The following is a 26,391-nucleotide window of genomic DNA, read 5'->3' as shown; positions in this document are numbered from 1 at the left end:
AGAGAGAGAGAGAGAGAGAGAGAGAGAGAGAGAGAGAGAGAGAGAGAGACTTGCTATCTCAACATCACAAAGTATAAAAATAAATCACCTTGTTATTAATATCTGGAATTTTCCATATTTGGTCAATATTTGGAGAGTAAATATCATAGATAACTGGGATACAGTCTCCCTGATTGAGAGTAATTGTTGTACTGATGCTAGAAGGCAGTAGCAGTCCATTCTTGCAGTAAGAAGCACTGAAATAAAAACAAGTCAATTAATAAATTGCCAGTATTGAAGTAAAAAAGCGCTGAAAAAGTAAAAAAGCATCTGTTTAGATGGAGACTAGCATTGGCGAAAAATACAGAATACCAAATGATACAAGTGTTACGAGCAAGGACACATCCAGGATTTTGTTCGGGGGGGAGGGGGGTGCAACATTTTGAGCGCATCAATAATTTGTTTTTGTGCATTTTTGTAACGTTTTCTGAGGGTCGGACAAAATTTTAGGGGGGGTGGTCAAACCGAAAAGCACTCAACCTCTGGTTACGGTCTTGGTATCGAAGGATGCCCAAAAGTGTCCAAAAAAATATCCGTGCTACTGATATAATTATTCACGCAATGACATTGACCATAATTACTTGTTAATTAAAAAATATCGATGTAATAGCTATGCAAATATAAAAAGTGCATCGATATCAATTTTTTAATGTATATTATATCAAGCCCAATATATTCACAATGCATTATTCAATCGTGCTTTTTTTTTTTTTTTTTTTTTTTTTTTTTTTTTTTTGTGAACTTAGAGAACAAAACTTCTGGTAGCAGATACCAGCCTCCCCACCCCAACACAAAAAAACCTTGTGACGCTCATGATGCCCCATTCCACCTTTTTACTTCTATATTGTTAAGCATGCGAACAAATCTTTTATCCTACATAAGAAAAAGATGGTCACATTAGGAGGGGTGCCCCAACCTCCATTAAAGGCAAGATCAACAATAATCCCCCAAACCAAGAGGGATTAGAGAGAAGTTTCTACTAGGAATGCACCAGCGTGAGGCATTACTGTATCTGAAACTAAAAAGCCCAACAAACAGCTTTTCAATAAATTTAAATCGCTTTCTCTTCTTAGAAATTCTCACTCAATGGCTTTTCGGCACCTTATGGGATAAAAGTGCCGTTTTACGCCGCAAAATTGCAAAAAATACTCGTTTTGGCACAACCTTTGATGGTTATTAAATTTAGAACGTTAAATTTTCTTTCTGGTGAACCTTCTTCCGATATTCTAGAATAATTCTTTCATTACGATCACGCCATGACGAAAAAAATAAACAAGGAAACGAAATTAAACACGGATCCGCGACCGTCACTCAATGGCTTTTCGGCACCTTATGGGATAAAAGTGCCGTTTTACGCCGCAAAATTTCAAAAAATACTTGTTTTGGCACAACCTTTGATGGTTATTAAATTTAGAACGTTAAATTTTCTTTCTGGTGAACCTTCTTCCGATATTCTAGAATAATTCTTTCATTACGATCACGCCATGACGAAAAAAATAAACAAGGATACGAAATTAAACACGGATCCGCGACCGTCTTTGTCAAAAAACTCTGTGAGAAGTTCAATATGTAGTTTTCGATAAATTTATTTCATTTGCTAATCTCAGAATTTTTGCTCGATGGATTTTCGATACCCTTTGGGCTAAGATCGTCGTTTTACGCAAAAATGGTAAAAAATGTTGATTTTTTGGTATAATCTTTTATGGCTATTTAAAAATTCAGCAAAATGCTCAATTTCCTTTCTAATGAGCCTTCTTTCAATATTCTAGAACAGTGGTTTGTTACAATCATTTCCAGAGAAAAAAAAACACAAATAAGCAAGCTTTCATGATCGTCCTTGTCGAAAAAGTCTAAAATTGAGAAACTCACATGTAGTTATTGATATATTGATGTACATATAATTGACAATTTGGATTTTGTCAATATCGATAATGTATTGTCAATATTGTCATGTATTGTCAATATCGACAATGTATAGTTTGTCGATAAGTTCAAACCATTTGGTTTTCTCACAATTCTCACTCGATAGGTTTTCAGCACCTTTTGATCTAAAATTGCGACAGAAAACGTGATTTTTTTCGGAATGATCTCTTGGGGCTATTAAAAAAGTCAATAGAGAATCCAGTGTTCTGTTTAATGAACCTTCCTTTGATTTTCCAGAATTTAAAACCAATACTTTTGTTGACAAGGCTTAAAACCACAACAATAAATTTTTCTTATACGCTGATTTTGGTGGCGTTACTTTCATCAAATAACTCACCGTTTTCGGGTTACTTCCCACGTTTACTTTTCACGTAACTTCTAATGGGTGGCCTAAAATTTAATGAATTTTATATATGCGATCACCATAAAAAAGTGTACATATTGTTCTCAAAATTCCTTTTTTTTTAAGAATATTCCTTACTATTAGAACGAGTCATTCATTGCTTACAGTTCGTTACCACCAAGGGTGATTAGAGATACATTCCTACGTTCTCCACCCCAGACCTTTTTCTTTATTTACCCGAAGTCTGATAGAGAGTTCGATAATTTTGGCATTAAAATGCACTCTCTAAGGTATATGCCTCCCTCCGTCTACAAAATAGCCCAAGGCCCTTCCAAATAGTAAGTGCGGAATTAACCACGAACTGTTTTATTTGGTTTAGTTCCTTTCGATCTTACATATTCTGATTCTTTTCGAAATTTTACAACCTTTTTGACATTTGATTATTTCCCCTAACTAGCTCTATTATATCTATTTTTTTTTTTACTGTGATTATTGATTCTAAATTGCAAACTTTTCCCATCTTGGCTTGCCCTACGACAGCCAAAAATAAATGTCGATTTGCATGGTTAAATCTTATTTCAACAGTTGATTAGTTCGTCAATGACAAAAAAAACTTGAAACACATTCTTCAGTGCTTTCATCCCCCCCTCCTGTAAAATTTATGGAACATACATACTACTACTACTACTACTAACAACTCACCGCAGGACAAAGCCACCTGAGACCAACATAGCTACACACGATCCTACTCCATCCCAATCTATTCAAAGTCTCCCTCTTTACACCCTCCCAAGAAGTTACCATTTCCTTTAAATCTTTCTTTATGGCATCTTTCCACCCCAGACGAGGATGACCTCTTTCCGTTTAGCCCTAGAAGGTTGGCCGAAAAGGACAATCTTCGGCAATCTGTCATCCTTTGTCCACAGAACGTGCCCTAACCATCTCAACCTTTCTTTCATTGTAACCCTAGAAAACAGGATTGAACCGCATTTTTCGTACAGTCTTCTGTTTGAAATACGATCAGTCACCCGGGTACCCAGAACAATTCGTAGACAATTTCACTGGAAAACTTCTAGAAAATATTCGTCCGCTTTTCGGAGCGCCAATATGTAACATACCACCTTTCGGATTATCACACTTGGGTGTTGTTTTTACGATTAAGAAAGGAGGAACCAAAATTACTTTTTTCCAAAGCTATCTGTAATAACAAGCTTGTCGATACTCCAGTAAGCAAGGCCGCTGCTTAACCATCCGCTGTAGGCAGTGTAAACGATACGTATTTTGGTTGGTAGCTCTTGGAGGGGGTGAGATACTACCATTCTCACTAATTTTCCACCACTGTGAAGCTCATCGTCAGGTCCCCTGAAAAAATATTATTGATTAAAAAATGAACAACTAACTGCAAACGTCTAAATTTCACAAAATATTTAATGTCTCGGGACCTAGTCAGGTTTAAATCTTTGGAACGAGAAGGTTGCAGAAGTTGCCAATTTGTATATGCAAATTAGTTTTGAAACAACACTTAGGAAGAAATATTGTTGAACTATAATTAGGATAACAGCTTTTTTGGCCTAAAGCCTTCATTCGCCTAAATCCAATTGATTAAGAGAAACCACATTTTATTTTAATTTGCCGTCGTTATAACGTTCATTTCATGTATCAGGCTCGTGATGCTATTAAAACATTTATCTCTTACTTTTCCAATTAACCCTAATCACTTTTGAAACGACTTTCACGACCTACGATTTCAGCCTTTCTTTAAGTAGTTTATTCGATCCTTTTTTTTGTAATAAATTTATTTACAAATTATCATAAAACACCAAAATCGAATAATTTTCCCCTACAGAGAGCTATAGATTGTACGGCTGGGGATAAACATCTTATTGAATCTAATAATACGATTAGTAATCAACATTTTTTTTTTAATTGTTTATTATAAAATCTTAGTTTAAGCAGTTACTATAATAAAGAGTCGGGACTATAATTGCCATTGTGTTTATTTCCCCTAGGTCTATCTTTTCTTCACTCTCCATGTACCCATAATAGCTATACCCACGCAAAGCTGTAGTCAGAGCGTATAGGGTTTTGATCCTCTTCCCCCATATTGATAATTGATATCCATGTAACAAAACGTTTTATGAAGCTTATGGGATATTTTTTCCACAAATGGCTTCTTCTAGCATTAATAATCTGACCTTTGTAGTAGTCTCTGGGAGTTCTATTTTTACTTGGGTCTATTTTTGTAAATTCAATTTTTTTATTTAATAAACAATAGGCCATATTTAGCTCTACATTAGCAAGCCGTTCCGAAACATTCGTATCATCTTTATTCTAAGCCGCTGGTAAGTCTTTCCCACTTGCGACAGCATAAATATGCACAACCTTATGATTTTTTAAGCTTTTTAATGCTGTAATACACATTGGCTGCAAGAAATAGATCTTCTTTGAGGCGTACTTCTTCCGCTTGGGATACCACCAGTGTGAAACTTTTTTCCCTGCAAATCAGAAGGACAATTTGGTGTCATCGCTTATTTTAGAATATTTTGCAACTTTTCTTTGAAACGCATATAAAATTTCTATGCTTAAGGAATCTGATACTTTACCAGCAGCAACACGTGCAATAGCTTGTTTATAAGCTAAAGCTTCCCCAACTGTTTCCACTATAAGTAATAAAAAATATTTTGAATATACTAATATTAAGGAAATTTCAAATATACCCCTGTTTTCTCTTTCCCTGGCACTCGTGGTATCGTTTTGCAAGATAGAAAAATTGTATAATATGATTCTTAAGGCCGTGATTAAGTTAACTTGAGAACATAGAGGTTCAAAATTGAAGTAGCCTTCTGTCTCTCAATTCTCTAAAGACCGTCGATTGTCAAAAACCCTTCAAATAGTATTTATTCATTGGCGGAAATAGCAGGTTAATTATACCAGCTTGTCAATCGGGTCTCTAGGTGTGTTATCGGCGATCTGGAACGATTATTTCTGCCAAAAAACCTGTAAAAATTTTAGGTAGCTGAAAATATTCCATTTGGACTGTTCGAAAACAGGAAAATACATCGAAAAATGGTTGCAATCATATTACAGGTTATTGTCTCCTGCTCATGATAGTACCGATTTTGTTCTAAAAGCAATATCCTTCATAGAGTACGCTTGTGAAAAAGAGCTAGACATTTTTAAGATTTCTAATCAATTAGAGGAAATAGAGCAAAATCCTAGCAAACGTTTTGTAGCATCTTCAAGAAGCTACGGCACGATATTAAAAGCGGTATCTTCCGCCAATGAATACTTGAGTACTTTTTAAATATAAATTTTCAATTTTAACATAGCATTTTTGAGTTCCATCAGTTCACTTAATCCCGGCCTTAATGACACTATCACCATACAATCCGTAGAAGAAGCTACGTCTTGCAGAAACAAAAGAAAAAATCACACATGAAATCGTTCTTCCGAAAAAGAATACTTAGGTGGGTCAAATTCGTCTAACTTGTCAACAAGAACAAAAGTATCTCATGTGTTATTACGAAAACATGTTTATCTCTTAAATTTTAAGTAATAAATTTACCCAGTGTAACTGTATGAACCATTTGTTTTTTTGCCCTTATGGACAGGGAGATAATGCCATCTATAATCTTTTTAGTCTTGTTTAATAATAACATTGATAAATGCAACAAGAGGTTTACCCCCGGCCGTCCGAGCTATGTGCTCTATGCAGAAGGAATTTATTTTGTTCTGATGTTTCAAGATAATTTATCAATACATTTATCATAATAAAATAACAGCATATGCAAATAAGCTACTTAAAGAATGGATTCAATCACAGGTCGTGAAAGTTGTTCAAAAGTGCTAAGGGTTAATTGGAAAAGTAATAGATAAATGTTTTAATAGCACCCCGAGCCAGATGCAATAAATTAATGTCATAACGACGCCAAAAGAAAATAAGATGTGGTTTCTCTTGATCAATTGGATTTAGGCGATTAAAGGCTTTAAGGTAAAAAGATTGTTACCCAAATTATAGATTAATTATATCTACTTTTATGACTTAATTTACTATTTTTCAGCATATACCAGGTGGTAAATGAATTATTGAATGGCTGTAAGGTAAATCATCAAGATATCAGAGGTTAACTTTAAAGCTTCAGACATACCGGTCACTTCCGTTGCTTTCAGCGTGTGAATATTTTGTCTGCTGAAGCTAGGTTCAGAGCCATATCCAGGAGGGCTAGGGGGTCTGAACTCTCCCCCGAAATGTTTGTCTGACTGGTAAAAACGTAGAAAAACTGAAATAAACAATTTTTCGATATATTTTTTAAAGTTTCCTTGTAGCCTCCCCCCCAAAAAAATCCTGAATACGACCCTGGCTAGGCTAGTTAAAAAAAAAACAACAACAAAAAACAAGCTTTTACAACGTTTGACACCGGTGATGAAAACTAGCTTTTGACTCCGGCGATGAGGTAATACGAAAGCATCTCCATAATAATTAAAAGAAGAAGAAGATGAACAAGTACAAGACCAAGAAGAAGATATAGAGTAACTGTTTGCAGAGCGTTCGATTTATGCATAAATGATGATGCTTACTTTGTCATGTAGAAGACTTCTGAATATTCTTCGTCCCTTAAAAATGCCACTTCAATTTTTCCCCGAGATATTGCTTCAGGATAATTGTATGAGCTGTAGACTATGACCCTGAATTGATTTGCTAGAAGAACAGTTAAATACATGATTAATCAGGAGGCTCACCATTCAAATAAACAATATTTCGCTTTTTATAATTATTTTAAGATGAATTTTTTTCTTTGTTATGTATTTTTTGAGGCAGGGTCCTTTCTATTATAGCGATCACGCTCAAGTTCTTGATCTGAGTAAAACCGGTTTTTCTGTAGGTTAATCATAACGAAATTTAAAAAAATACGATGAAAATACAATACTTTAGTAACAAAATTATGGAGTTTACAACAGAGAATTAGGGAAAAAAGGCCGCCCAGAACGCATTATATTAAAAGCTTAACCAATTCTATAAATTAAATATTTAGTTAAAATATACCAGCATAGTAGTTTATCTAAGTGAGACTAAGCTAATTATCCCCAAATACAGACAGAAAAACTAGTTTTGCTCAGATCAAGAACTTGATTGTGGTTGCTATAATAGACAAGTACCTTAGGTAGTTTTCTTTTTTTCTTCAATGTAAAAAAAATCTATTTATGGTTTCACATTAAATTAACTTGAACAATTCTTGCTACTAAACTCGTAATCCTATATTATCTTTTTACATTGATGTTTCTGCGAAAAACTTCAGTCAATTACAAATTTGACTGTTAATCAAACCAAAGTAGCAGTGATGGAAAAATAAACAAGAAATAAGTAAATTTAGGGAAATTATCTTTCAAATAGGCAAAATTTCACCCAAATACAGACAGAAAAACTAGTTTTGCTCAGATCAAGAACTTGATTGTGGTTGCTATAATAGACAAGTACCTTAGGTAGTTTTCTTTTTTTCTTCAATGTAAAAAATATCTATTTATGGTTTCACATTAAATTAACTTGAACAATTCTTGCTACTAAACTCGTAATCCTATATTATCTTTTTACATTGATGTTTCTGCGAAAAACTTCAGTCAATTACAAATTTGACTGTTAATCAAACCAAAGTAGCAGTGATGGAAAAATAAACAAGAAATAAGTAAATTTAGGGAAATTATCTTTCAAATAGGCAAAATTTCACTTTTTACAATCACTTTAAAATGAAGAAATGTCCTTTACTGTGACCATTCATAAATGTATAGTGCAAGTACATTGGTCGATTCTATTGTCTCCCCTTTAAAAGTCTATCTCTAATGATGATTGGCTCCCTTAAATTGGGTCTCTGGACTTCGGCCCTTACAGATTTTCTGTGCCTAGAGGATTTTAAGTAGTCAACATTGGTAAAAGGACGAGTTTTATTCGCCAAATTCCAGCTATTCAAATGGTTTAAAAGTTAGAGTATTTGGCAAGTTGCCAACTTATAACCAAGCGTACGATTTGCATTTAATTGTTCTTTTAAATTCGTATCTTCTAGATTCGCGAGTGGGCAAAAAGACTGCACCCGTTAAATAGACTTTTTTTGCTACTGAATTCCTTCTTTGCCACGATTACAAATTTGGTCCTTCAGTCCTTTAATACTTAGTCCTTTAGTTGACTAGTTCTTTTATTTCATGGGCTCGATTTCGGAATCCCTCTTTGCATTTGTGACTGAAATTAGTCTAACTGTGTTTGGCAAGGGTATTGGCCCGGCAACTTTCTTGGATAAACTAAAATTCAGAACTTTATTTTGGATATAAGAGAAAACAGAAACAAAAAGAACTCACAAAAAGTTAGAAATTTACGGAAGAGTGTATGCCTTCGGAAGCATTGATATTACAAGAAATAGTATTAAATAGTGGTATTATTACTAGCAGCAGCAGTATTAACCTTTTGCCTTTTGGTCAGTTGAACATTCCCCTCATCAAGTCCTGGAAGTTTCAATTTTATACAATTAGCCATAGCTATGACATTATTGATATGTCCTTTTGATAACCTGTATGTTTGTATACATCTTAAAAATTTTAACCTCATTGCTCTTAGCCCTACAAGTAGTTAAAAAAGAAGTAGTAGTAACAAATGTAGCAATAACAGTGGTATTAGCAGTAGTTTGCACATATTGCCTTTTGATGACATGATCTTCCCCTTTAAGTATTCTCTTAAAGTTTCAGCTTAATACCCAAATCAACTTTTGAGATACGCTATTTTGAGAATGTACATGCACTTTGTGTCTTTTAATTTAGTTCAAATTTCCCTTTAATACTGTAAATGGGTTAGTGTGGTAGGGGTGGTAGTTGTAGTAGTATTGATAGTACGTAAATTTTGCTTTTTTGATCACTTCCCTTATCATTTCATGACTTCCAAATTAATATACTCATTTATTCCTGTGTTGTACCCTTTTGACAATCCGTATACACATAACGTATTTTGATTTAGTTCAACACATCCCTTAACATTCTCTGAAAAGCTCATCTGAGCGTCCTCCGTCTTCTTGGAAAGTAAAATTTAAAACATGCGTATCCTTCTCAATAACATATACTATGTGTAAATAATGAACGAATTGCCCAACTTACAGCCCTTGTCCTGAGTACTGTGGGGAGGTTGATATGTTTTAACTGATATGTTAAAACTGATATGTTAAGAGGTTGATATTTTTACGTTTAAAATGTTTTAACTTTTTAAAATTCAATAAAAAAATTTAAACTTTAAGGAATAAATATCAGTCTATTTATATTAAACTGACAATCCACATCCATTTTCTCAATAAAGTACAAATTATGGTCTGGTCTTGAGAAGGTATGGGAGTTGTCAAAGACAACCCCCATACTCAAATTTCCATACCTTTCAACTACGCTGAACAAAATGGTTATCTCAAAATTAGGATTTGTTGTGCTTCGGGAATTAATGGGTATGTGAGGGGGAGGGGGTTGTTGCCCTTCATTCACTTTTGACCAATAAAAAGGGCACTAGTCCTTTCAGTTCCAACCGAATGAGCCTTTTTTGAAGTTTTTTATGACAACAAATTGCCACCTCAAAATTTGTATCACAAACATTTCAGGAAAAACGAGTTTTTTTTTTTGGGGGGGGGGATACCCACTCGATCACTTTCAATCTTAAATAGAACACTAGAACTTTTGATTATCAGTCCAATGAGCCCCCTCCGAAGTTTATCCGACCATCCTTTCTATATAAACCTTGTATGCCCCAAGGGCATAACTTAGAATCTCAAAATTTTGATGGGATATGTTTGGGGAAATGATGGGCGTCGGAGGGGGCAAATGTTCTACGAATAAAATGGCCTTCTTAAATTTCTATCAGATGCATTTCGGGAAAATACGAGGTGTGTGGGGGGGGTATCCACCCTCTGACCGCTCTGAATCTTAATAAGGGCACTAGAACTTCTGATACCAATCCAATGAGCCCCCTCCGAAGTTTATACGCTCGCTATTTCTATATATACCTTATATGCCCCCACTGCATAACTTACATCCCTTATCTTGAGGGCTGTGGGGGGGGGATGGCTATCTGAAAAAATTTATTGGACATGTTTGGGGAAATACTGGATGTGGGAGGGGGGTTAGTTGCCCTCCGATCACTCTGGACTATTAAAAATGACATTAGCCCGTTCAATTTCCAATCGAATGAGCCCTTTTCGAAGTTTCTACGACAACTCCCTCGATACGACGTGCCCTGGTCTAAAAAAAGAAAAAAATTGTTACCACATCGCTATTTACTTAGGCAGCGCTGTTATGCTGCCTATGATTAGCCATGATTAGCTTGATGCCTGCAATTACTTGATTTTAATTCAAAATCTGCAATAACAACTCACTGCAGCACCAAGCCATCTAAGGCCAACACAGCTGCCCATGCTCCTCCTCCCTCCCAATTCATTCTGCTTCCCTTTTCATACCGTCCTATAAATTTCCAGTTTCCTTTAAATCCTTTCTTACGGAAAAATTATCATATGTTCCATGCCCTTTGACACTCCGAATATGGCCTCCTCTAGCCCCCCCCCCAAAATGCGGGAGATTCGCTCCTGATTATAGCCCTAGAAAGCGGGATAGAATCAAATTTTTTCATACACCCTACTGTTTGAAATACATTAAGTCAGGCGGGTACCGAAGACAATTCCTCTTCCATTTATTTCGCCAAAAAGAAGCACATCGTGTGCCTGCTTCTAAGAAAGTAAATTAAGTATTAAATTACTATGTCAAGGTGACAGATAGAGTGACAGACAATGCCAATTAAACAAGATCCATCAATGGTAGTTATGTTCACTTTCGTTCGGATCGTAGCCAGAATTTTTTTCTCCTTTTTTGGTCTTTATTTATGCAAGGTATGTTCTAAATTTGCATAAGTGCTCTGGGAAATTTGCCAAGGGTATATTAAAGTACCGTGAACAGTGTAAATGGAGTTTATTGTTTAAATGGTTTAGTAGAAAATAATACAAACATTCATATATTTTAAAATGAGGAAAAATCAGATATTCAACTTTTGAGTGAATTAAAAGTCGAAGCTATTGGTAGTATGAGGATGAAAAAAAAAAAAAAAAAAAAAAAAAAAAAAAAAAAAAAATTGCAAATTTAGCTAATTCTATATGGCACAAAACAGTTTAAGATGGTGTAGCTTGTCTTTGGAGTTCGTCGTCTATGGGATTCAACAGGTTGTTACTGTTTAAATTTTCCCAGACGAAAACCCAGTGACGGATTCAGACGGCGGGGAGGCAAGGGACCCTGGACCCCCAATATTTTTCCTCATTCCTTGTATTTTTTAAAATCTATTTTTCTATTTTGCGTTCTCGGCTGTCTGCTTTGCACAATCCTCTGTTGTAGTTTCCATAATTCTGTTACTAAAGCATTATATCTTCATCATAATTTTGTGTACTTCATTGTGATTAACGTAACTTCACTTCTTAAGTGTGGTTGGGACAGTACGTAAGTACCGCTTTTTCTTATGGGGGCAGCTGGCCAGACAAGATCCAGACCGACCAAATCACCTTCTTCAATAAGTAGAGTCATTTTAGAAATTTTTTCTAGGCGGAGGGGTATTTTATTTACTAGGGGTCATTGAACCCATCCCTGTCTTTAGCGCTAATTATTTTAGTTGTGATAGTAAGGACACAAATTTCTTCTTTCACTTCCAGTTAAACCAATACATAGGTTTCCGTCTCTTCGCTTGCTGCTTCCTAGGTCTGCTGCTCCATTGGATGTGCGGCTTAGCAGTCTGTATTTTTGGCGGTTGCCTCTCGGGTCTAACATAAAATTCTCAGCCCGCTCCTTAGACCAACTTCTCAGACCAATTCTCAGACCAACTCCTCACAAATTCTGGTTGTGGTAATTTAAAAGTGTTACGTAAAATTTGGATACAACTAAGAAGTCTACAGTTAGACTCTATAGTTAGAATATATATACAGTCTATAATATATATATATATATATATATATATATATATATATATATATATATATATATATATATATATATATATATATATATATATATATATTTATATATATACTACTACTACTAATAACTCACTGCAGCACCAAGCCGCCTGAGGCCAACACAGCTACGCACACTCCTCCTCCAACCTAATCTATTTAAAGCCTCCCTCTTTACACCCTCCCAGGAAGTTCCCATTTCCTTTAAATCCTTATTTATGACATCCTCCCAACCCAGACAAGGACGACCTGCTTTCCGTGTAGCCCCAGACGGTTGGCCAAAAAGGACAATCTTCGGTAATCTGTCATCCTTCATCCGTAGAACGTGGCCTAGCCATCTCAACCTTTCTTTCATTATAGCCCCAGAAAGCGGGATTGAACCACACTTTTTGTACAACCTACTGTTTGAAATACGGTCAGTCAGCCGGGTACCCAGAACAATCCGTAGGCAATTTCTCTGGAAAACATCTAGTAAATTTTCATCTGCTTTTCGGAGTGTCCATGCTTCAGAGCCATATTTGACCACTGTCATCACTGTAGCTTCCAATATTCTAATCTTGGTTTGTAGGCTTATCTTTCTATTCTTCCAAACTTTTTTTAACTGTGAAAAAACACCCTGAGCTTTAGCTATTCTACTTTTAACATCTTCACTGCTCCCACCATCTTTACTAATAATACTACCAAGGTAACTGAAGCTCCCAACCTGATCAATCTTTTCGTTACCTAAGGTCACCTGTTCATCTTCACTTATTCCTAACCTTAGTGACTTAGTCTTCTTAACATTAATTTTCAAGCCTATTTTAGCACCCTGAACTCGTAAAACCTCTAAAAATTCATTCATTTTGCTCACACTTTCATCTAATATGCTTAAATCATCAGCATAATCTAAGTCCAGGAGCGTTCTTCCTCCCCATTTGATTCCATGGTCTCCAATTGCCTTTCCTGTGCTCCTTAAGACGAGGTCCATCAAAATGATCCATATAAAGGGGGATAGAACACAACCCTGCTTAACTCCTGATTTAATACAAAACCAGTTGCTAACCTCATTTCCTACCTTAACCGCAGCAGTATTATTCTCGTACATAGCGCAAATCACTTTAATGTATTTTTCTGGTATACCATATAACGATAAGACCTTTGTTAACGCTGTTCTATCAACAGAATCGAAAGCTTGCTCATAATCGATAAAACTAAGGACCAAAGGTATATATATATATATATATATATATATATATATATATATATATATATATATATATATATATATATATATATACCTTTGGTCCTTAGTTTTATCGATTATGAGCAAGCTTTCGATTCTGTTGATAGAACAGCGTTAACAAAGGTCTTATCGTTATATGGTATACCAGAAAAATACATTAAAGTGATTTGCGCTATGTACGAGAATAATACTGCTGCGGTTAAGGTAGGAAATGAGGTTAGCAACTGGTTTTGTATTAAATCAGGAGTTAAGCAGGGTTGTGTTCTATCCCCCTTTATATGGATCATTTTGATGGACTTCGTCTTAAGGAGCACAGGAAAGGCAATTGGAGACCATGGAATCAAATGGGGAGGAAGAACGCTCCTGGACTTAGATTATGCTGATGATTTAAGCATATTAGATGAAAGTGTGAGCAAAATGAATGAATTTTTAGAGGTTTTACGAGTTCAGGGTGCTAAAATAGGCTTGAAAATTAATGTTAAGAAGACTAAGTCACTAAGGTTAGGAATAAGTGAAGATGAACAGGTGACCTTAGGTAACGAAAAGATTGATCAGGTTGGGAGCTTCAGTTACCTTGGTAGTATTATTAGTAAAGATGGTGGGAGCAGTGAAGATGTTAAAAGTAGAATAGCTAAAGCTCAGGGTGTTTTTTCACAGTTAAAAAAAGTTTGGAAGAATAGAAAGATAAGCCTACAAACCAAGATTAGAATATTGGAAGCTACAGTGATGACAGTGGTCAAATATGGCTCTGAAGCATGGACACTCCGAAAAGCAGATGAAAATTTACTAGATGTTTTCCAGAGAAATTGCCTACGGATTGTTCTGGGTACCCGGCTGACTGACCGTATTTCAAACAGTAGGTTGTACAAAAAGTGTGGTTCAATCCCGCTTTCTGGGGCTATAATGAAAGAAAGGTTGAGATGGCTAGGCCACGTTCTACGGATGAAGGATGACAGATTACCGAAGATTGTCCTTTTTGGCCAACCGTCTGGGGCTACACGGAAAGCAGGTCGTCCTTGTCTGGGTTGGGAGGATGTCATAAATAAGGATTTAAAGGAAATGGGAACTTCCTGGGAGGGTGTAAAGAGGGAGGCTTTAAATAGATTAGGTTGGAGGAGGAGTGTGCGTAGCTGTGTTGGCCTCAGGCGGCTTGGTGCTGCAGTGAGTTATTAGTAGTAGTAGTATATATATAAATATATATATATATATATATATATATATATATATATATATATATATATATATATATATATTATAGACTGTATATATATTCTAACTATAGAGTCTAACTGTAGACTTCTTAGTTGTATCCAAATTTTACGTAACACTTTTAAATTACCACAACCAGAATTTGTGAGGAGTTGGTCTGAGAATTGGTCTGAGAAGTTGGTCTAAGGAGCGGGCTGAGAATTTTATGTTAGACCCGAGAGGCAACCGCCAAAAATACAGACTGCTAAGCCGCACATCCAATGGAGCAGCAGACCTAGGAAGCAGCAAGCGAAGAGACGGAAACCTATGTATTGGTTTAACTGGAAGTGAAAGAAGAAATTTGTGTCCTTACTATCACAACTAAAATAATTAGCGCTAAAGACAGGGATGGGTTCAATGACCCCTAGTAAATAAAATACCCCTCCGCCTAGAAAAAATTTCTAAAATGACTCTACTTATTGAAGAAGGTGATTTGGTCGGTCTGGATCTTGTCTGGCCAGCTGCCCCCATAAGAAAAAGCGGTACTTACGTACTGTCCCAACCACACTTAAGAAGTGAAGTTACGTTAATCACAATGAAGTACACAAAATTATGATGAAGATATAATGCTTTAGTAACAGAATTATGGAAACTACAACAGAGGATTGTGCAAAGCAGACAGCCGAGAACGCAAAATAGAAAAATAGATTTTAAAAAATACAAGGAATGAGGAAAAATATTGGGGGTCCAGGGTCCCTTGCCTCCCCGCCGTCTGAATCCGTCACTGGGTTTTCGTCTGGGAAAATTTAAACAGTAACAACCTGTTGAATCCCATAGACGACGAACTCCAAAGACAAGCTACACCATCTTAAACTGTTTTGTGCCATATAGAATTAGCTAAATTTGCAATTTTTTTTTTTTTTTTTTTTTTTTTTTTTTTTTTCATCCTCATACTACCAATAGCTTCGACTTTTAATTCACTCAAAAGTTGAATATCTGATTTTTCCTCATTTTAAAATATATGAATGTTTGTATTATTTTCTACTAAACCATTTAAACAATAAACTCCATTTACACTGTTCACGGTACTTTAATATACCCTTGGCAAATTTCCCAGAGCACTTATGCAAATTTAGAACATACCTTGCATAAATAAAGACCAAAAAAGGAGAAAAAAATTCTGGCTACGATCCGAACGAAAGTGAACATAACTACCATTGATGGATCTTGTTTAATTGGCATTGTCTGTCACTCTATCTGTCACCTTGACATAGTAATTTAATACTTAATTTACTTTCTTAGAAGCAGGCACACGATGTGCTTCTTTTTGGCGAAATAAATGGAAGAGGAATTGTCTTCGGTACCCGCCTGACTTAATGTATTTCAAACAGTAGGGTGTATGAAAAAATTTGATTCTATCCCGCTTTCTAGGGCTATAATCAGGAGCGAATCTCCCGCATTTTGGGGGGGGGGGGGGCTAGAGGAGACCATATTCGGAGTGTCAAAGGGCATGGAACATATGATAATTTTTCCGTAAGAAAGGATTTAAAGGAAACTGGAAATTTATAGGACGGTATGAAAAGGGAAGCAGAATGAATTGGGAGGGAGGAGGAGCATGGGTAGCTGTGTTGGCCTTAGATGGCTTGGTGCTGCAGTGAGTTGTTATTGCAGATTTTGAATTGAAATCAAGTAATTGCAGGCATCAAGCTAATCATGGCTAATCATAGGCAGCATAACAGCGCTGCCTAAGTAAATAGCGATGTGGTAACAATTTTTTTCTTTTTTTAGACCAGGGCACGTCGTATCGAGGGAGTTGTCGTAGAAACTTCGAAAAGGGCTCATTCGATTGGAAATTGAACGGGCTAATGTCATTTTTAATAGTCCATAGTGATCGGAGGGCAACTAACCCCCCTCCCACATCCAGTATTTCCCCAAACATGTCCAATAAATTTTTTCAGATAGCCATCCCCCCCCCCCACAGCCCTCAAGATAAGGGATGTAAGTTATGCAGTGGGGGCATATAAGGTATATATAGAAATAGCGAGCGTATAAACTTCGGAGGGGGCTCATTGGATTGGTATCAGAAGTTCTAGTGCCCTTATTAAGATTCAGAGCGGTCAGAGGGTGGATACCCCCCCCCACACACCTCGTATTTTCCCGAAATGCATCTGATAGAAATTTAAGAAGGCCATTTTATTCGTAGAACATTTGCCCCCTCCGACGCCCATCATTTCCCCAAACATATCCCATCAAAATTTTGAGATTCTAAGTTATGCCCTTGGGGCATACAAGGTTTATATAGAAAGGATGGTCGGATAAACTTCGGAGGGGGCTCATTGGACTGATAATCAAAAGTTCTAGTGTTCTATTTAAGATTGAAAGTGATCGAGTGGGTATCCCCCCCCCAAAAAAAAAACCTCGTTTTTCCTGAAATGTTTGTGATACAAATTTTGAGGTGGCAATTTGTTGTCATAAAAAACTTCAAAAAAGGCTCATTCGGTTGGAACTGAAAGGACTAGTGCCCTTTTTATTGGTCAAAAGTGAATGAAGGGCAACAACCCCCTCCCCCTCACATGCCCATTAATTCCCGAAGCACAACAAATCCTAATTTTGAGATAACCATTTTGTTCAGCGTAGTTGAAAGGTATGGATATTTGAGTATGGGGGTTGTCTTTGACAACTCCCATACCTTCTCAAGACCAGACCATAATTTGTACTTTATTGAGAAAATGGATGTGGATTGTCAGTTTAATATAAATAGACTGATATTTATTCCTTAAAGTTTAAATTTTTTTATTCAATTTTAAAAAGTTAAAACATTTTAAACGTAAAAATATCAACCTCTTAACATATCAGTTTTAACATATCAGTTAAAACATATCAACCTCCCCACAGTACTCAGGACAAGGGCTGTAAGTTGGGCAATTCGTTCATTATTTACACATAGTATATGTTATTGAGAAGGATACGCATGTTTTAAATTTTACTTTCCAAGAAGACGGAGGACGCTCAGATGAGCTTTTCAGAGAATGTTAAGGGATGTGTTGAACTAAATCAAAATACGTTATGTGTATACGGATTGTCAAAAGGGTACAACACAGGAATAAATGAGTATATTAATTTGGAAGTCATGAAATGATAAGGGAAGTGATCAAAAAAGCAAAATTTACGTACTATCAATACTACTACAACTACCACCCCTACCACACTAAGCCATTTACAGTATTAAAGGGAAATTTGAACTAAATTAAAAGACACAAAGTGCATGTACATTCTCAAAATAGTGTATCTCAAAAGTTGATTTGGGTATTAAGCTGAAACTTTAAGAGAATACTTAAAGGGGAAGATCATGTCATCAAAAGGCAATATGTGCAAACTACTGCTAATACCACTGTTATTGCTACATTTGTTACTACTACTTCTTTTTTAACTACTTGTAGGGCTAAGAGCAATGAGGTTAAAATTTTTAAGATGTATACAAACATACAGGTTATCAAAAGGACATATCAATAATGTCATAGCTATGGCTAATTGTATAAAATTGAAACTTCCAGGACTTGATGAGGGGAATGTTCAACTGACCAAAAGGCAAAAGGTTAATACTGCTGCTGCTAGTAATAATACCACTATTTAATACTATTTCTTGTAATATCAATGCTTCCGAAGGCATACACTCTTCCGTAAATTTCTAACTTTTTGTGAGTTCTTTTTGTTTCTGTTTTCTCTTATATCCAAAATAAAGTTCTGAATTTTAGTTTATCCAAGAAAGTTGCCGGGCCAATACCCTTGCCAAACACAGTTAGACTAATTTCAGTCACAAATGCAAAGAGGGATTCCGAAATCGAGCCCATGAAATAAAAGAACTAGTCAACTAAAGGACTAAGTATTAAAGGACTGAAGGACCAAATTTGTAATCGTGGCAAAGAAGGAATTCAGTAGCAAAAAAGTCTATTTAACGGGTGCAGTCTTTTTGCCCACTCGCGAATCTAGAAGATACGAATTTAAAAGAACAATTAAATGCAAATCGTACGCTTGGTTATAAGTTGGCAACTTGCCAAATACTCTAACTTTTAAACCATTTGAATAGCTGGAATTTGGCGAATAAAACTCGTCCTATTACCAATGTTGACTACTTAAAATCCTCTAGGCACAGAAAATCTGTAAGGGCCGAAGTCCAGAGACCCAATTTAAGGGAGCCAATCATCATTAGAGATAGACTTTTAAAGGGGAGACAATAGAATCGACCAATGTACTTGCACTATACATTTATGAATGGTCACAGTAAAGGACATTTCTTCATTTTAAAGTGATTGTAAAAAGTGAAATTTTGCCTATTTGAAAGATAATTTCCCTAAATTTACTTAAAATCTGGGGGGAGGGCAATGTGACAAGGGTGCCAATGATCAAAATATTGGGGGAGTCAATGTGACAAAGGTGCCAATAATTGACCAAATTGACAAATTTATTCTAAAAAAAATTAAAAAAGAAAAACAGGGAAAGAACAGGAGTGCAAGAAAAATCTTCGGGGGGATCCCAGGCCCCTCTCTCCTGTCTTCCCTGGATCCACCAGTGTGTTCTATGAATGTGCTATTTGAGGGAATCATGTTTTCTATGAGTGTCAAAATGTGATAAAAATAATGGCTGAAACTTGTTGTAATTGTTTCTAATTCCACTTGGGTTATACTACGCTTTATATGGCGCATTATGTTTTCAATTTTTTAAATGGCAAGTTTTTTCACAAATTCAAAATTATTTCAAAACGTTACTACTGAAAATCTATTGAAGTTTTTTGAAAGAAGGTGAAAGGGTATTGCACACAACTAAATGGATAAACATATGCAAATTTTAGTTGCCTGTTCTTAAAATTGTCATTAATGGACCTAAATGTATTCCTAAATACAAGTTAAGGTAAAAAACTTCGCCTAAATGTTATGCTGACCATAACTAGTTTTTTAATTTGAAGTTCTAAGGGTATTTTCAGGGGTTCCTATTTTTTCTGAAACGCATTGCCTGTCCTTTCCTTACATTCATAAATAATTAGAATTTCAGCTTTTGATATGATTGAAAAACTTAGTAGGTAATATTAGCATTCGTAACGAGATTGATCAATAGTGCAAAAATCTTAACAGAATCTTAATGAACCTAGATTTACCCCGGGGTACAATTTTCACCCATATATTATAATCAGTATAGCCCCTGCTTATCAGTCAGCCTCCTTACAAGGAATAGAACCTCCTTATCAATCAACATCAGGCACATATGTAGGTGTCCTTTGGGTCCTAACCCCTTCAGAAATCGCGACATTTTTTACGATTTCCAAGAAAATTTCCTGTATTTTGCATACAATTTGCCATCTTTTCATTTGCTTTTTGCATATTTACAACCTTTCCTCCTAGTTTCTGGCTACTTGGTTACCTACCCTATCAGTTATCGTATCATCAAATAGGCATATAATAGGGAGCTTTGTCTTTTTGTTCCAAAGACAGAAATCTTCATGTAAAGTGTGAATGTAATTTGTAATGAAATGCAAATGCAATTTTGGGAATGTTTCAATTGCAAAATATATACGGTTATTTCATGAAAATTTGATTTTCAAATGAGTTGCATGACACGCACTATATCGGTCAATTTTCAGCAAAGGATTATTTGGGAGGGAAGAAACTTAGCTGTGGTCAAGGCCGTATCCAGGGGAGGGGTTTAAGGGGTTAACCCCTCCCCCTGTGTAATGTGTTGCCCCGACTTGTGAAGATGTAACAAAAATGAATATAAAGAAGATGTTGGTACGTTTTATAGTTTTTTTTGCCCCCCTCCCAAAAAAAAAGACATAAAAATAATAAAACAAACCTGACACGACCCTGGCTGTGGTAATTAAAAAGGTGGTATGCTCCGTATTTTAAATTTTACAGGAGAAAGAAGAAAAGTTGAAAAATGTGTCATGTATTTATTTTATTGTTATTATATATTATTCAATTTTAGAAAAGGACGCTAAACGTTTCGTGAAAAAAGTAGGAACTTATAATTAACTTGGGACCTAAATAAAATAGAGGGACGCAGATTACATCAATCGATGAAGCGTTTTTCCTTAATAATACCCCTTTGTAAACACCCCTTTGATAAAGAGTACCGCATAATATCTTTTTAAATAATACAGCCGAGATGGATTTGGTCATTTGCAGAGAATTCTCTGGTGTGGTTATTAAAAAGCTGTTTTACGGCACACTGTAAATTTTGGAGGAAAAAAGAAAAGCTGAAAAGCTGAAATTTCAGATTTTTTGACTGTCATTGATGACTAATTGTTTGTACCAGAAAGTTTTTAATGCTTCCACGATAAGACGTTAAAACCGCTTAGATACTAAGTCTCAGTTTTCAACAATTTAGTTTAAGTAAGACAAAATAGTAGCTTCTAAGTACCCTAGAAACTAAATTGAATAGGGGCATAAGTTTACGATAATACGGGGAGAGGGTGGAGGGCTGGAATTCATTTTTCTTTTTGAACATAAAGATTCAAAAGAAAACATTATTCAAAATCGGGAGGGGGGATCAATGGATATATCATTAAAAAAAAGTTTGTTCCTTTTTAATTTAGAAGGGAGCAATTGACCTTCCAATGTCCTTTTCCCCATTGACGCCCCAGAAATAGGATACGGAAAAATTCGGCAATCAATCAATTGACCGTGGCGAGTCTAGCTAAGACTTCTATTCTAAGTATAGACCATAGACTTTATATATTCTTGACTATATATATATATATATATATATATATATATATATATATATATATATATATATATATATATATATATATATATATATATATATATATATAGTCAAGAATATATAAAGTCTATGGTCTATACTTAGAATAGAAGTCTTAGCTAGACTCGCCACGGTCAATTGATTGATTGCCGAATTTTTCCGTATCCTATTTCTGGGGCGTCAATGGGGAAAAGGACATTGGAAGGTCAATTGCTCCCTTCTAAATTAAAAAGGAACAAACTTTTTTTTAATGATATATCCATTGATCCCCCCTCCCGATTTTGAATAACGTTTTCTTTTGAATCTTTATGTTCAAAAAGAAAAATGAATTCCAGCCCTCCACCCTCTCCCCGTATTATCGTAAACTTATGCCCCTATTCAATTTAGTTTCTAGGGTACTTAGAAGCTACTATTTTGTCTTACTTAAACTAAATTGTTGAAAACTGAGACTTAGTATCTAAGCGGTTTTAACGTCTTATCGTGGAAGCATTAAAAACTTTCTGGTACAAACAATTAGTCATCAATGACAGTCAACAAATCTGAAATTTCAGCTTTTCAGCTTTTCTTTTTTCCTCCAAAATTTACAGTGTGCCGTAAAACAGCTTTTTAACAACCACACCAGAGAATTCTCTGCAAATGACCAAATCCATCTCGGCTGTATTATTTAAAAAGATATTATGCGATACTCTTTATCAAAGGGGTGTTTACAAAGGGGTATTATTAAGGAAAAACGCTTCATCGATTGATGTAATCTGCGTCCCTCTATTTCATTTAGGTCCCAAGTTAATTATAAGTTCCTACTTTTTTCACGAAACGTTTAGCGTCCTTTTCTAAAATTGAATAATATATAATAACAATAAAATAAATACATGACACATTTTTCAACTTTTCTTCTTTCTCCTGTAAAATTTAAAATACGGAGCATACCACCTTTTTAATTACCACAGCCAGGGTCGTGTCAGGTTTGTTTTATTATTTTTATGTCTTTTTTTTTGGGGGGGGGGCAAAAAAAACTATAAAACGTACCAACATCTTCTTTATATTCATTTTTGTTACATCTTCACAAGTCGGGGCAACACATTTCACAGGGGGAGGGGTTAACCCCTTAAACCCCTCCCCTGGATACGGCCTTGACCACAGCTAAGTTTCTTCCCTCCCAAATAATCCTTTGCTGAAAATTGACCGATATAGTGCGTGTCATGCAACTCATTTGAAAATCAAATTTTCATGAAATAACCGTATATATTTTGCAATTGAAACATTCCCAAAATTGCATTTGCATTTCATTACAAAATTACATTCACACTTTACATGAAGATTTCTGTCTTTGGAACAAAAAGACAAAGCTCCCTATTATATGCCTATTTGATGATACGATAACTGATAGGGTAGGTAACCAAGTAGCCAGAAACTAGGAGGAAAGGTTGTAAATATGCAAAAAGCAAATGAAAAGATGGCAAATTGTATGCAAAATACAGGAAATTTTCTTGGAAATCGTAAAAAATGTCGCGATTTCTGAAGGGGTTAGGACCCAAAGGACACCTACATATGTGCCTGATGTTGATTGATAAGGAGGTTCTATTCCTTGTAAGGAGGCTGACTGATAAGCAGGGGCTATACTGATTATAATATATGGGTGAAAATTGTACCCCGGGGTAAATCTAGGTTCATTAAGATTCTGTTAAGATTTTTGCACTATTGATCAATCTCGTTACGAATGCTAATATTACCTACTAAGTTTTTCAATCATATCAAAAGCTGAAATTCTAATTATTTATGAATGTAAGGAAAGGACAGGCAATGCGTTTCAGAAAAAATAGGAACCCCTGAAAATACCCTTAGAACTTCAAATTAAAAAACTAGTTATGGTCAGCATAACATTTAGGCGAAGTTTTTTACCTTAACTTGTATTTAGGAATACATTTAGGTCCATTAATGACAATTTTAAGAACAGGCAACTAAAATTTGCATATGTTTATCCATTTAGTTGTGTGCAATACCCTTTCACCTTCTTTCAAAAAACTTCAATAGATTTTCAGTAGTAACGTTTTGAAATAATTTTGAATTTGTGAAAAAACTTGCCATTTAAAAAATTGAAAACATAATGCGCCATATAAAGCGTAGTATAACCCAAGTGGAATTAGAAACAATTACAACAAGTTTCAGCCATTATTTTTATCACATTTTGACACTCATAGAAAACATGATTCCCTCAAATAGCACATTCATAGAACACACTGGTGGATCCAGGGAAGACAGGAGAGAGGGGCCTGGGATCCCCCCGAAGATTTTTCTTGCACTCCTGTTCTTTCCCTGTTTTTCTTTTTTAATTTTTTTTAGAATAAATTTGTCAATTTGGTCAATTATTGGCACCTTTGTCACATTGACTCCCCCAATATTTTGATCATTGGCACCCTTATCACATTGCCCTCCCCCCAGATTTTGTTCTAGATCCACCCCTGATAGAAGCACAAAAAGTGGTATATTTATAAAAGAAAGTGTTGAATAATTCGGGCTCTAGACAAGCTGTATACAAGCGGTTTTCAGAACAGGGTGAGAGAGCAACTGCAAACGTTGAGAGAGCAACTGCAACTGCATAAGTTTTTTAAAGAAAAGTAGAGCTACATTCAATGCAACGTAAGCAGAAATAAAATAATTCTACAAGCGTAAAACCAGGGGCGAATCTCTAGCATTTTTACTGAGAGGACAAGAGGGGTCCACATCCGGATATTCAAAGCATTTTGCCTATATAATGGTTTCCCCCCAAATTATTAGGGGGGCAACTGACCCCCTTGTCACCCCAAACGACGCAGAAACTACCATAATTACCATCTGTAAATAAATGAAGCCAAAACGAACAAAAATTACAATAAATAACTGATTCAACTTAAAACGAGCAAAAACTAAGAGGAGTAGGACTGACGCCCCCAGTGGCTTCTAAAGAACTGGAAATAGTTTGCATTTTACCGAAAACAAAATGTATTTTAAAATTTTTCTTTTTTTAACTTTAATAAATCCTTAATAAGACTTTAATAAGACTTAATAAGACTTAACTTTAATAAGACTTTCATGAATGAATATTAGTATACATATTAAAGCGGCAATTCACATTCATCAGTTTTTTTCCCCCAGGAATATTGGTTATGATGGTGATTTTTTTTTTCTTTTTCTTTCAATGTTAGGAGAAATTATATATTAAAGTGCCAATTCACATTCATCTGTTTTTTTCCCCAGGAATATTGGTTATGATGGTGATTTTTTCTTTCTTTCGATGTTAGGAGAAATAAAGCACATAGCCTGAAATAAGGATTGTTCTGTAGGCTGGATTCCGAGTTAAAACGATTTTGAGAAGAAAAGCATCCTGATTAATTTTCGCCTACTGGAATATCTCAGGTTTATACTATAAAAAAAGATTTATAGCCTGAAATATCAAACTCTCTGTGAAAGTTTCTACTTTATTAAGCCAGTCCTCACACGCTGCAGGCAATGTGGTATTCTTTTCTCTTTTTTTCATCCCCTCTTGTTAAATCGCAAGTTAAGTCGTAAGATTCTACTTTTAGCAGATTCTCAGACTCTTTGGTTATTAAATTGTTAAAATTTCACATTTTGGGGATAGTGGGTTTTTCCCCTTTTTATTTTATTTTCTATATAGATTCTAGCCTACACATTTCAAACGGGCAATAATGTTTTTTAAACAAGCTAGCATTTTCTGAAAACTACCCGAAGGAGTTTTCCTTGTTTATTCAAGAAACAAATCAGTAAAGTAAGTAGAAGACAAGAAATCAGTGGGCCACCTGAAAACGCTGTACAGCATTGGTATCGTCAGGGGGAAGTTTGTCCCCTCTTGAAACTAAGAAGGCATTCGAAAATATGTGTCAATGGAGAAAAAGGGGAATATAATCATATCATTCCATAACATAACAGAAAATAACATTTCCGGTAGTAATTGCAGAATCCCAGGGAAAATTACTGGTAGTGCTCTTACTGCGCTAGGTATATGAACGACAGAAGACCCCTCCTTCAAGCGATTCAAAGACTGAATTATCATTTGAATAAAAAGGATTTGAGATTTATTATTATTTTGTGACAAACCTATCCATTATATGCAAATGGTTACAAGAATCAAAACGTAATGAATCAGACCAAGCATAACATTTAAACCAGTTAAATGAATTGAATAACCTTTGATCTTATTTGTTTAAGAAATCGTGCAATCCCAAAGTAGACCAGCTGGCTGAAAAGTTTAATGCCAGTAAATATCCAGGTCAACCATTTGGCAGTATTTGGTCAACCGTAATACTAAGGGCATTTCGGACTAACTCCAGTTTAATTCACGTGATAACTGTAATTCTAAGGTCGTATACTAGCCAAAGAGTCTGGAGGATGTCAAGGATAAAAGAGATTCAATACCCTTTTGAGCCAACCGGGTATAGAATATTATACCACCTTCCTCTAAGCAAAACTTCCATGTCTCTTACCCCCCCCCCCAAAAAAAAAAAAATCTTGAAAGTTTTTGCTTGATCCCCCAGCCACGAGACAAGATAAAGTGCAGCTACGAAACTTCAGACAAAGTTTATCACCTTTGATTAAATCTATTGATAGTACGCAGTCTCTATAATGAGATATACTCACTTGCTTTTAGGCTTTAGTAATAAAAAAAACCTTCTAATCAAATTGTGAAATCACTTTAGAAAAATACTTTCTTCAGTTGTCCATTGTATGGTCGCATAAGTGTCGTCAGATAACTGATTGGCTGGGTGTTGCGGACACTTGCCAATTATGGGATCTAAAATCAGGACAGAAGTTCGCTCGTTTCAGGACCCAAAGGCTTCTAAATCTGGACGGTCAAAATAAAATATGATAGAATGAATATATGCCCTGATAGCATCTCCCTATATATTAAGAGCTCCATGTGCTCTATC

General features: G+C 35.4%; 1 protein-coding gene across 1 annotated transcript in view; it reads right to left on the bottom strand.

Moving 5' to 3' along the window:
* LOC136032645 (pancreatic triacylglycerol lipase-like) overlaps positions 1 to 26,391 on the bottom strand; it is a 141,459-nt gene that overhangs the window by 5,524 nt on the left and 109,544 nt on the right. The window contains exons 7-9 of the mRNA XM_065712920.1: positions 6,884 to 7,004; positions 3,488 to 3,667; positions 89 to 236 (exon numbers count right to left, since the gene is read on the bottom strand). Coding sequence (XP_065568992.1) covers positions 89 to 236; positions 3,488 to 3,667; positions 6,884 to 7,004 — 449 coding nt within the window. The remainder of the gene's footprint in view (positions 1 to 88; positions 237 to 3,487; positions 3,668 to 6,883; positions 7,005 to 26,391) is intronic.

This window comes from Artemia franciscana, chromosome 11 (assembly GCF_032884065.1).
Source record: "Artemia franciscana chromosome 11, ASM3288406v1, whole genome shotgun sequence".
Lineage (NCBI taxonomy): Eukaryota > Metazoa > Arthropoda > Branchiopoda > Anostraca > Artemiidae > Artemia > Artemia franciscana.
The sequence above is the reverse complement of the archived record's forward strand: the minus strand, read 5'-3'. Positions and strand labels throughout refer to the sequence as shown.